Source organism: Anneissia japonica, unplaced genomic scaffold (assembly GCF_011630105.1).
Source record: "Anneissia japonica isolate Jap-2015-1 unplaced genomic scaffold, ASM1163010v1 scaffold287916_len461452_cov168, whole genome shotgun sequence".
NCBI classification, from domain to species: Eukaryota; Metazoa; Echinodermata; class Crinoidea; order Comatulida; family Comatulidae; genus Anneissia; species Anneissia japonica.
This window is the reverse complement of record NW_022690767.1, coordinates 43,783-57,150: the sequence shown is the minus strand read 5'-3', so window position 1 is coordinate 57,150 and position 13,368 is coordinate 43,783. Positions and strand designations below refer to the sequence as shown.

General features: G+C 33.6%; 1 protein-coding gene across 4 annotated transcripts; it reads left to right on the top strand.

Moving 5' to 3' along the window:
- The first annotated feature begins 1,385 nt into the window (after nucleotides 1-1,385).
- On the top strand, nucleotides 1,386-12,761 carry LOC117099943. Of its 4 annotated transcripts, none has more exons than XM_033239462.1 (3): nucleotides 1,386-1,591; nucleotides 10,812-11,435; nucleotides 11,767-12,761. In XM_033239462.1, the coding sequence occupies exons 2-3, from the start codon at nucleotides 10,837-10,839 to the stop codon at nucleotides 12,359-12,361; spliced, it is 1,194 nt and encodes a 397-aa protein (XP_033095353.1). In that variant the 5' UTR covers nucleotides 1,386-1,591; nucleotides 10,812-10,836; the 3' UTR covers nucleotides 12,362-12,761. The 4 variants fall into 4 exon arrangements, with proteins under 4 accessions (XP_033095353.1, XP_033095351.1, XP_033095352.1 ...); XM_033239460.1 differs by having other exon boundaries at nucleotides 10,809-11,435; XM_033239461.1 differs by lacking the exon at nucleotides 1,386-1,591 and adding an exon at nucleotides 9,124-9,202 and having other exon boundaries at nucleotides 10,809-11,435.
- Nucleotides 12,762-13,368: the final 607 nt, after the last annotated feature.

Below are 13,368 nucleotides of genomic sequence, written 5' to 3'. Positions count from 1 at the left end.
ACAGCGACGTTCTCTCAGAAGTTGTTCTGTAGACGTTTATCTGTTGACCTTTTGACCTCCTGAATTCCGAGACGGCCCGAGTGGAGTTTCATGTAAATGTTTCGTACGGAAAAAAAAATCGCCTCCCGGTCATGGGCCTTTAACGTATCAGTTTCTGTTGGAACTGGATAGGTCACCTTATTTGAAATGGTAAAATAAATTACCATGTTCAAAACACCGACTGATTATCGATGTTGTACGGTCCGAAATCAGCATTATGATGATATCCAATAAGCTTTGTTTCTACCATAGTAATTTGATTCAAAAACCGACAGGTCCACTGATTAATCTTAGATAAGAAAGTATAATACATACTCCATGTATTGAAATACACGCCATCGTGTTAAGATTCAATATTTCGACATTAATTATGTCATCATCATGTATTATACTTTCTAATTTGATTCAAAGTATATTGATTTAGTCTTCTATTAAGAAGTTGTTTGGAAGCTATGGATTTGGACGAATTTTGGTCAATTTTAGTTTTTTAATAGGCTAAGTGTATACGCCATATTTTCGTAGGGGGTATAGCTTGAATTGACCGATTAGGGCGGGGGAGCTCACACATTCTAGAGGATTAGATGAACAATTTAATAGTCCCGGAGGAAATATGACAAAAATAATATAATACTTTGCACATTTGGAAAAAAATACACTTACAATAACTTAACTAAATATAAAACATGGAAAAAGACCAACCAGTAGTAGGCCTATCGCATATTTATACCAAGTGTGGTCCTATATCCAGCGGAGGATCTAGGAATTTTTTTAATAGAGGGGAGGGGGGTCCAGGGAGAAACTTTCACAATGGATGGGTCTATTCTACCTCAGCCCCATCATAGTTGGTGGTGAGGCAAGAAAATTTATGATTACGAAATGAAATTGCACTCTCAAACTTTTGAACATAATTTTCTTTTTGTCTCTCTTTTTTATTTATTTATTAAATGTCATTGTTAACTAGAGCTCCTGCGAGTACCGGTACAGTTCCAACGAGCATGGAAAATGGGGCTTCAAAGTGCCAGAGATGGAGCAGTAAAAGTGATTCTTCTGCCTTTTATGCCGTTTTTTTTTATTAGTTTCTTTGTAGTATTAGGCTATTTCAAGGTTATGTTTCTGTTCATGTGAAGCGCATAGAGGCAACTTTGTGTTATGCTCTGTAAAAAGACTTACATTATTAATAATATTATTATATTTATATTATTATCAGCTTATTATTATTATTGTTATTGCTGATATTAGCGTGGGGGGAACTTCCCCTAAAAAAATTCTCCCCCCCCCCCCACCCACAAAAAAAATCACGGTCAAGTACTGTAGTTAAAAATCATCTAAAATTACCATATCGCCACTGCCATACCATAACATGTTTATATCATGTACTGCTGTAGTTAAAACTAGGCTCTTGTGTATACGAGGTCGCTCTGGCTGAGGTCAAGATGGGTCACTAAGTGTGGGAAATTCCCAGCATCCAAGGTCAGACACGTAAATGAATAAGGCCTGAATCAGAATGATCCGAACACAAAACGAGAAATAATCCTCTGATCGCGAAAAGCAGGTAAAATAAACTAATATAATAATTTTAATTTCTTCAGTTTAGTGGTACTGTAGTAGGCCTATTTTATATATTTACATGAAGGATCGATTGCACCAACTCGGCAAGGGTTTACCATCATTACAATACAATTCGACAGAGCAGTGAAGAATTACAGTAGAGGTAGTACACGAATACGATCGTACAGGGAGAGTTCCTGTTAGGGAATATAGATAATACAGACCGTAGGCCAACCCCTAAATTATTGGAGCGAGACAATACATGAGAAACAATTTTGTCATAACCTAATGAGAATAAATTACTATATACAATACAAAGTACTTAATTATTTAGCCTTTTCTAGACCTAGGCTACGATATAGACCCCTTTGAATGTTGGCCTGGCTGAAACGCTGTGGCTGGTGGCGCACTCCCTTGATAGACAAAAGATTCTCCCCTGTCGGCAAATTTGTGAGGGGTGGGAGGTACGCACCCCTCAAATAAAATTTAAAATCCCCCTTTTCTGACCCAGCCGAGAATGTACTGAATTTCTCCCTTTTCTGACACAGCCGAGAATGTATTTAATTTAAAATTCGTTGCGTTATTTTTGTAATACAAAACATTTAGGCCCACTACTGTAATTTATTTCGGCATTGTAGTGTAGTATTGATGCATAAAATTCTAATAATAATGCGTTTGGCTTGTTGTGCCGCAATTAGGCCTACTCACAATTCCCGGCCATCCTAATAAATCGACTCCGGAAAAATGTTCAACAACTGAATTTCTAAGTTAGTCACTGAAGGGATGTTTTAAGAACACGGAAACGATTATAATATAGGCCTAGATACATTTTTTGTATACTACATGTATATTCAGGGTGTGAAGAAGTATACTCTTTCAAAATAACATTGTTTGGATCGGAAAAATTAACATGGTGGCACAAGCTTGTCCGGAGGGGGCTTGTCTGTGGGAAGGGATATCAAAATAATTAGGCTTATATTAATATAACGTATTATAACATGTTATTTATCATCCTTTGTAACTCATTGTCCGGCCTACCGCTAGCAGTAGCATAGCATGTTAATATTACAAAATAATATAATAAGATAAAGATTAAATCTGCAAGTTAATAAAATGATAATATAGCCATAAATCTAACTCAGTTATGATTTTCATTAAATTTTGAATCTGTGATTTTGGTCGTCAGATGGTCGAAAAATTGCTTTAATGAAAACATTTTCATCAATGGTATAAAGTCGTAGTAGGCCTATTGTATATCGTAAATTTCATTTTAACATCATTTTTGACGAATATTTATCATGTATCAACTGTTACGAAAGTGTAGTATACTGTACAGTATATTGTTGTAGTGGTAGAGATATTGGTAGTGGCGGCGGCAGTGGAGGTAGTAGTAACAGTTATGTAGTAGTGTACCGGTACAGTCTAACTGTATATATTTTTCTCGCGGTTTCAATCATTAAAAGCTAACCAAGAGAATAATAATAATTCGTATGAAAGTGACTTTGTTTGTTTGTTTGTTTGTTTTATAGTAGTACTTACAGGAAACTAATTTTAAGCATATATATTATACAAGATCGTCACTTGGTCGCGGAAGCGAGAAGAATGATTCATCACTTAGCATCCGCCGCGAAGATTGCGCTGGAAATGTCAACATGAATCAGGTCCAATACAATCCAGAGCCTAGTTATTCTAAAGGACCGTCTTCTGAAATAGTCATTGACAATGAAAATGGTGTTAATGATGACGTGGGAAAGGGGGCTGCTGATGACATTAGGGCTGCATGCATACATGAGAAAAATGATTATCTCGACTTTGAGCAGAGCGTTGCTTTCCGATTCTCTGATTATTTAACTGGTAAAATTCAAGTCGACGAAGTATATCTGGAAGACTTTTTTCAGATAATGAGCAGAGTGTTGTTGTCCGATTCATTGATTATTTGACTGACAAAATTCAAGTCGACGAAATTTGTCCTGAAAGATTCTTTTCAGATACTGCATCGTCGTTACATGATTCGATTCCTGGACTTTCTAGTGAACTCGTCAAGAGAGACCATTTGATGCTTCTCCAAAAGAAATTCACGAAAAGAATCTCAGATTTTGAAGAATTTTTCATGACGTTAGTACCATCTAACTTGAAAAGGTAAGGCTGCCCATATGAGATAATAAGTAATAGGTAATAGCCTATGAGATGATCGGAGAGTAATTTTAACTTTGTCATTTATCATTAATATTTTTCACTCGCATTCTGCCCCAACGATTACGGTACTATAGTTAACTCATTAGCTTTACATTAACGATCAAAGAAATTCAGTAGTTCAGTAACATTACTCAAATTGTATATTTTCATTAATAACTTTAGTAATAGACTCTATTTTTGTAAAGGAACCCAAAAAAAAAAATAATACAAATAGGCTATAGGTATGTATTACTGTATTATAATATAATACATATGTGTGGACCTATACAAATATTGGTTTTAATTGTATTATAACAACATTTTTTTTCTTTTTTACCGTGAAGAAAGGGAATTATTGGTTGGATAGTTTTGGCTCCAAGAGACTTTCTACTTTATGAGGATTTTGCTAGTCTGACTGAAGCATACACAGAATGGGAAAAACTCCTGGAAGAGAATGTCCCTGTGAATTTCCCTTTGATCCGGAATTTAGCCGAAAACATAATATTTTTTCTGGAAAGTGGATGATTTTTCGACAAAATGGTTTACATGCTGATCTTACTTGGATTCGCATAGCTCGAGCTCACGAAGAAGGGAAGTTAGGTGTTGCCACGAGGATTTCTTTATTTCCAGTGGACGAACAATTCGATCTAAATACTCATGTTATTTTTGTATACAACGATGATTTCAGAGATAGAAAGGCTGTCGTTGAACTAGAGTCAAAACTACGAGATATTGGAATACGATGCAGATTGCTTTATAAACCATTGGTGTTTACTTTCTGTAATATTTTCAGCCAAAATATATGGGAAATGAAACCGTACATATATATGAGTACATACGACGTTAAGAAAACACAATCCACAATAGTGCAAACATATGATTGTGCTTATGACTGTGATGATGACGATTATGACGAAGGGAAACACGATGATCATGACGATTATGGCGGCAATAATCAATAATTAGATAATAGGCCTACAAAGGAGACACCATGTCTTTATTCAACTACAATTGGTTTAAGTTTGAACCTGCCAGTCAAAACACATTTAACCTTGTTGATGTATGTTAAAGCCTACGGTACTTTTTAGAAAATATAAATAATTGAGAATTTTTTTGTTTGAAGTTTTGCATTGCGAATAAACAATATGAAGTGCTTGCGGTACACAGATACTTCTGAAAAGAACTGTTGTTTTGTTTTGACGTTTCGATTGAGATGCTTCCATTGTAATCAGGAGTCATAATTAGGCCTATATGATAAAAAGTGAAATTTAACATTATAGTATGTAAGTGTATTAAATAAGATATGTATGAAGGACAGTATTCTGAACAGTAGTAAAAAAAAAAAACGAATGTATATTGGAATTACAGTGCATAATCACAAAGCACGTTAAAGCATATTTTTACCCAATATAAATACTGTAAACAAGAAATTCTTCTTGTGGATTATAACAGATAAAACAAAAGGATAAGTGCGAGAAAAACGTTTTATGCATATTGGAATTACAATATGTAATTATAATTATATGAGTTTAGATTTCGATTGATAAACATTTTGGTCTTCATTTGGTGTTTGATTTTAGTTTCCTTTTACATGAATTGTTTTCGTTCAAAAACAGTAAGCAATTTTGGTTATGTGTAAATGGAAATTACAATCAAGGTTTTGTTAATTGTGCTATGCATTTGCTAGATTGATATTCATCATTTTTACCATCGCCTTTCTAAAGGATATTTATACATTTTGAAAGGAGGCAAGGAGCTCATAAACTTATTGATCCATGGTAGATTGGATAAAGGAAAATCTGACAAAAATAGAAAGTAAATAAATCTAAATTGGTGAAAACGATATTTTTAATTGTCCCTCATTGAATTCGTTACCTTACTTAAAAACCTTGCATTGAAAGTCATTCCATTTTCATAAAGTCATAAATCAGGGGCGGATCCATAATTTTCCAAACGGTGGTGCTGGGGCGGGGGATGGGGGAAGTGGCGGCTCTAGGATATATGTTCTGGGGGGGGCTGAGCTGTCCGACGGGGGACTTGGGACCGTAGGCCCTATCTGGGGGAAGGGATTGAGAGGGTGTTCCCCCTCCCAAATGAGAATTTTTTAAGAATAGGAACCTCTGTGTGGACAGAAATGCTCTCTGATTGTGACAGACATGTGTTGGCTTGGCGTGGGCCTATTTTTATATATTTTTTAGTCCGCCTGCCCGACGAGCTCTGTCAGATGGGGGGGGGGGCTTGATCTGTCCGGTGGGGGATTAATCCCCTGCTGCCCCCTCCCCCGCTGACGCCGCCACTGGATGGGATGGGAGTGGGAGTGGCACAACATTTTCAGAATAGATAAGGAGTAGCGCTAATTTCAATACATAACATTGATATAAATTGAAATTTTGCGGCAAAGTGGTTGAGGGTGGTGTGGGGCACGTGACCCCGTGTGTGCCGTGTCCCCCGTGCCCACTACTGGATCCGTTCCTGTATAACCATAAAGTGTCACTCGGTGCAACCGATACGGTGTCAGTATATCTTTAAGCTATGATTTAGCATTTATTGCGATCTCATCACCTCATTCTACCTAATATATCTGATCAGCATTTTTATCACTTATAGTACAATCGGCATATCTCATGGGCTCAGCCAAAACCTTTATTTTATATCAACCCTAATAAGACTAAGTTTCCCCATTCTTGGTCATAACTTGTTAATTTATTTGTTTGAATCTTGAAAGTTTGCCTCTTTTTTTATTTCGTTCTATTTGGCGTCCGTACGAAAAAAATAATTCTATAAAAATATTGAAAATATACAAAGGGCCGCCACTCGTATTGCTTACATACGTGGTGGTGGCAACTATGACCATCGTCCATCATTTCCAGAAAATTTAAATATGTATAGGCCTAACCTTTTTCCACTTGCAGTTTGGAGGAGTGTATCCAGAGTCGTGTTGGCGTCCCGTTTCTATAAAGGCTTCCCAGAGGACATTAATGTTCCTTTTTTTAAAACAACTACAATCAAGCTCGTCTCATTCGGCCATTTTTGTGTGCGCATCAGAATCATTTGAAAATTACATACGTGGATGTTGCAAGGCTTTGGAACATTTTCCTTTGGTCATCAGAAACCCATATTCTAAATCGTTTAAAATAAAGGTTGTTTTTTTTTTCTTTTTATCTGAGTGACGAGACAGCAACTATCAAATATAATAACTGTATTTGGTAGTTGTTGCCTCACCAAACCTATTGTTGTCTTGCCATGGCAAATAAGGTAGAATAACTATTATCTTTTGCCTTATTGTAGTCTGCAGGTGGTCTTTTCAATTTATTTTTATATATGAATTTTTGAACTTGTTTTCATTGTTTTTTTTGACAGGTTAGCGGTTTAGAGAGAATTCACTTTGGTGTCGGGCTTTAGCCCATTATTCCATTTTGGCATGCCGCTAACCTGTTCTGTACTTGTGGTTTTTTTTTTGTATAATGAATATGCCGAATAAATGGAGGAAATCTGACAAAAATAATATGATGCTTTGCAAATTTAAAAAAAAAAGTAAATTTACAATGGATTACTAACTTAACTAAAATATAAAACATGGAAAAGACCAACCAGTGGTATTGCAATTATACCAAGTGTGGTCCTATCCAGCGGAGGATCTAGGAATTTGAAATAGAGGGGGCCCAGGGAGAGACTTTCACAGATGGAAAGTCTACTTCAACTCAGCCCCAACATGGTTGCGGCTGAGGCAAGAAAATTTATGATTATGGAATGAAATGGCACTCTCAAACTTAACATTTGAATATAATTTTCTTTTTTTTCTGTCTTTTTTATTTATTTATTTATTAAATGTCATTTTAACTAGAGCTCCGGTGAGTACCGATACGATGTTCCAGTGAGCATGGGAAATGTGCCAGAGATGGAGCAGTGAAAGTGATTCTTCTGCCTTTCATGCTGTTTTTTTTAGTATTAGTTTTTTTTTTTTTTGTAGTATTAGGCTATTTCATGGTTATGTTTCTGTTTCATGGTTATGTTTCTATTTCATGGTTATGTTTCTGTTTCATGGTTATGTTTCTATTTCATGGTTATGTTTCTGTTTGTTCATGTAAAACGCTTAGAGGCAAATTTCTTGTTTTATGCTCTGTATAAAAGACTCAGATGTTTATTATTATTATTTTTATTTAGGCCTATCTTATTATTATTATCATCATCATCATCATTATCATTTATCAATTATCATTGTCATTATTATTAGTATTGTTGTTATTATTATTGTTGTTATTATTAATATTTTATTGCTTTTTTAATATAATGTTTTTATCATTATTTATATTATTATTAACCTATTATTATTATTGTTATTGTTAATATTATTATTATCATCATCATCATCATCATCATTATCATTTATCAATTATCATTGTCATTATTATTAGTATTGTTGTTATTATTATTGTTGTTATTATTAATATTTTATTGCTTTTTTAATATATTGTTTTTATCATTATTTATATTATTATTAACCTATTATTATTATTGTTATTGTTAATATTATTATTATCATCATCATCATCATCATCATCATCATTATCATTTATCAATTATCATTGTTATTATTATTAGTATTGTTATTATTATTGTTGTTATTATTAATATTTTATTGCTTTTTTAATATATTGTTTTTATCATTATTTATATTATTATTAACCTATTATTATTATTGTTATTGTTAATATTATTATTATTATTATTATTATTATTATTATTATTATTATTATTATTATTATCATCATCATCATCACGTGAATACTGGTTCCCGGTCGTAGAATTCGTCTATTATTATGATACCATACCGTAACTGGCCGTGTTTATACCATGTAGTTATTGAAGTAGGCTCTTTGTATAGAAGGTCGCTCTGGTTGAGGTCAAGATGTAAATATAGTATGTATATATAGGCCTATCTTATTACTATTATCATCATCATCATTATCATTTATCAATTATGATTGTCATTATTATTAGTATTGTTATTATTATTGTTGTTATTATTAATATTTTATTGCTTTTTTCATATATTGTTTTTATCATTATTTATATTATTATTAACCTATTATTATTATTGTTATTGTTAATATTATTATTATTATTATTATTATTATTATTATTATTATTATTATTATTATTATTATCATCATCATCATCATCATCATCATCACGTGAATACTGGTTCCCGGTCGTAGAATTCGTCTATTATTATGATACCATACCATAACTGGCCGTGTTTATACCATGTAGTTATTGAAGTAGGCTCTTTGTATACAAGCTCGCTCTGGCTGAGGTCAAGATGTAAATATAGTATGTGAAATTCTCAGCATTCAAGGTCAGACTCATAAACGATATGAATCTAAATGATCCGAACACAAATCTAAAGAAGAAATAATCCTCTGATCGCAAAAAGCAGGTAAAATACCGGTATACTAATATAATGATTTTACTTTCCTTCAGTTTAGGGGTACTGTAGTAGGCATATTTTATATATTTACATGAAAGAATATTTGATTGCATTAACTCGGCAAGGGTTTACAATAATACAATATTTGACAGAGCCGTGAAGAATTACAGTACAGTATACGCATAAGATCGTACAGAGAGTTCCCGCTAGGGAATTTTTAAAAATTCATATCGTGGGCCTACCACTAAAGTATTGGAGCGAGACAATACATTTTGGCATATAACCTAATGAGAATAAATGACTATTATACAATACAAATTAATTAATTAATTAGGCCTACTGTGTAGACCAGGCTACGATATATAGGCCTACCCTTTTGAATGTTGGTCTGGTTGAGACACTACAGCTGGTGGCTCACTCCCTTGGTAGACAAAATATTCGCCCCTGTCAGCAAATTTGTGAGGGGTGGGGGTACGCACCCCTCAAATAAAATTAAAATCCCCTTTTTTGACAGCCGAGAATGTACTGAATTTAAAATTCGTTGCATTATTTTTGTAATACACATTAAAAGGGAATCTTAATCATTTAGCTTGTAGGCCTAATCTATGCCGGTATATCGGCATTGTAGTAAGTAAATGAAAAGTCGAAACTGCGTTTCAACCAGCTCTTCCCCTTACTCTAACGGGAATTATCAGTTAGTTATTAGTCAAATCATACCGCGCACTCCTCACACTGAAATGCTAATCCTATACGGCCTGATGTGATTTTAGTATTGATGCATAACATTCTAGTAATAAGGTATTTGGCTCGTTGTGCTACAATTGCTCACGAGTCTCGGCCTTCAGATTAATAAAGCCACTCCAGACATTTTTTCTATACTTTATATTCAGGATGGTAGGGGGAGTATCCCCTATTCTTTCAAGATAACTGTTAATAATTGTTTGGATCGGTAAATTAATATGGTGGCACAAGCTTGTCAGGATGGGGCTTGTCTGCTGGAGGGGATATCAAATAGGCTAACTAGGCCATTAAAATAACATATATTGTAACATGTATCATCCTTTGTAAGTCATTATCCGATACCGCCGTCAGTAGCACAGCACTACAAAATACAAGAAGATAAAGATTAAATTGGAGTCATTAGAATATTATATTATTATTATAGGCCTATAACCATAAATCTATTTCAGTCATGTTTCATTAAATTTTGAATATTTTTGATTTTGGTTGTCGGATGGTACGAATGATTGCTTTGAAGATTTTTTATCATCAATGGTATAAATTAGTATTGTATAGGCCTATCGTAAATTTCATGTTAACATTATTTTTGACGAATCTTTATCATGTAAAGTGTGCATCTTTTTCAAAAGTGTAGTATACAAATCAATTAGACCTATTATTATAGTGGTAGTGGTATAGTGGTAGTGGCGGCGGCAGCCGTGGTAGTGGTAGTAGCAGTTTTGTGTAGTACCGTATATAATGCCATCGTATACATTGTATAGGCCTACGCCTACAGTATAATCGTATGCATTTTTCTCGCGGTTAAAATCAATGAGTTAACCAACCAGAACAATAATAATTTATAATAAATTTACTGTTACATTTTGTTTTTCAGTAGCGCTTACAGGAAAAGAACATTAAGCATGTCCGTTAAAGAATATGTAATTTACCAATATTATACAAAATCATCACTTGGCGCCGAAAAGAATGATTTATCAACTCCGTGCGCCCGCCGCAAAGATTGCGAGGGAAATGTCAACATGAATCAGGTTCAATGCGATCCAGAGTCTAGTTATTCTAAAGAACCATCTTTTGAAGAAGTCAACAATGAAAATGATGTTAATGATGACGTGGGAAAGAGTAAGCCTACTGATGACGTTAGGCCTGCATGCTCACAAGAAGAAAGTGACTATCCCGACTTTGAGCAGAGCGTTGCTGTCCGATTCTATGACTATTTGGCTGGCAAAATTGAAGTCGATGAAGCATGTGCTGGAGGACACTTTTCAGATACTGAGCAGAGTGTTGTCCGATTTATTGATTATTTGGCTGGCAAAATTCAAGCCGACGAAGTAATTTCTGGAAGACTTTCAGATACTGCATCGTCCTTAGATGATTCGATTCCTGGACATTATAGTGAACTCATCAAGAGAGACCATTTGATGCATCTCCAAAAGAAATTGACGAAAAGTTTTTCTGATTTTGAAGAATTTCTCAGGAAGGTAGTTCCATCTAAATTAAATAGGTAAGCACATAGCCTATCGGGATGACTCGTCATTTTAACTTCGTGTGTCATTTATTACAAATAATTGTCACTCGAATTCTGTCCAAACATTTACTGTAGTTAACTCATTAGCTGTGCATTAACATTCCAAGTACTGGCGTTTATAATACAATACAGTAGCATGCTCCAAACAAAAACGCAAAACATTATTTAAATCTTGTAACTTTAATTGTAGGCTCTGGTTCTACTTTCGTAAACAAATCATGATGTTTATGTTGATATAATATGTAGCCTATAAAATATTGGTTGATAATTGTATTATAAAAACATTTTGTTTTTTTATGCCATTAAGACATGGGTGGATAGTTTTGGCTCCAGGAGACGTTCTATTTCATGAAGAGTTCATTACTTTTTCTGACGCATACAAAGAATGGGAAGTACTCCTGGAAGAGAATGCTTGTGTAAATTTCCCGTTGATCCGGAATTTAGCCACAAAACATAATATTTTTTCTGGAAAGTGGATGATTTTTCGACGTGGTTTATATGCTGATCTTACTTGGATTCGCATAGCTCGAGCTCACCGAGAGGGGAAGTTAGGTGTTGCAGCGAGGATTTCTTTAATACCAGAGAACGAAGAAATGAATCAAATTGATCATGTTATTTTTGTATACAACTATGATTTCAGAGATAGAAAGGCCGTCTTTGAACTAGAATCAAAACTACGGAATATTGGGATACGTTGCAGAATGCTTTATAAACCATTGGTGTTTACTTACTGTGACATTCTCAGCAAAAATGAGTGGGGAATGAAGCCGTACATATATATGAGTACATACGACGTTAAGATTACACAATCCACAATAGTAAAAACTTATGATTATGCTTATGACTGGAATGATGATGATGATTATGACGAAGGGAAACACGATGGCGGTAATAATCAATAATAAGATACGTAGACCGACTACAGGCCCTATTTAAGATCGGTTGAAGTGTGAGCCTGCAAGTAACAGCCTACTGTGTAAAACAACATAAATAACGGAGTTTTGCATTGTGAAGAAGTAAACATTGGAAGTGCTTGCGGTACACCACGTAGATAGTTTTAAAAAGTACTGTTGTTTTGTTCCGACGTTTCGATTAATATGCTTTAGTTGTAATCAGGAGAAATAATTATAATATGATGGAAAGTGGAATTTAAGATTATAACATATGTGTATTAAAATAAGATACGTATGTATGGAGAGTACTCTGAACAAAAGAAAAAGAATGTATATTGGAAATAACGATGTATAAGTAAAGCACGTTTAACCTTGGAGATAATACTCGACAGTTGTTGTTTTGTTGTTATTATTGTTGATGCTAATATTTTATTATTAATATAAATTTTTTATTACTATTATTATTACTATTATTATTTATATGTTATATTATTATTATGTTATTTATGTTATTGTTATTATTATTATTATTATTATTAATATTAATATTATTATTATTATTATTATTATTATTATTATTATTATTATTATTATTATTATCATCATTATTATTATTATCACGTTAACTATACTGGTCCCCGGTCGCGGAATCTGTCTATTATACCATAACTGGTCGTGTTTATACAATGGAGTTATTAATACTTAGACTCCATTCGTGTATGGGGTTGCTTCAAGGACAGGATGATTTTTTTCTCTCTTTTGTGGGGTAACTCACCTTTATTCATCATCATTTTTATCTTTAATAATAATAATAATAATAATAATAATAATAATAATAATAATAATAATAATAATAATAATAATAATAATAATAATAATGTCATCTTATTAGGCGCACGTATCCATCTCTTGGTAGAGCTGCTCGCGGCGCCATTTTCCACCTGCAGAGTGTAATGTAGCCTTTTTTCTGTATTATTATTTTGAATGAATTAATTAATTTTATTTTAATTATTTAT

Bases quoted from the DNA above. Each gene is read 5' to 3' on its own strand.
- LOC117099943 (XM_033239462.1), top strand. From the start codon at position 10,837: ATGTCCGTTAAAGAATATGTAATTTACCAATATTATACAAAATCATCA. The intron at 11,436-11,766 runs GTAAGCACATAG...TATGCCATTAAG, and splicing joins GTTCCATCTAAATTAAATAG to ACATGGGTGGATAGTTTTGG.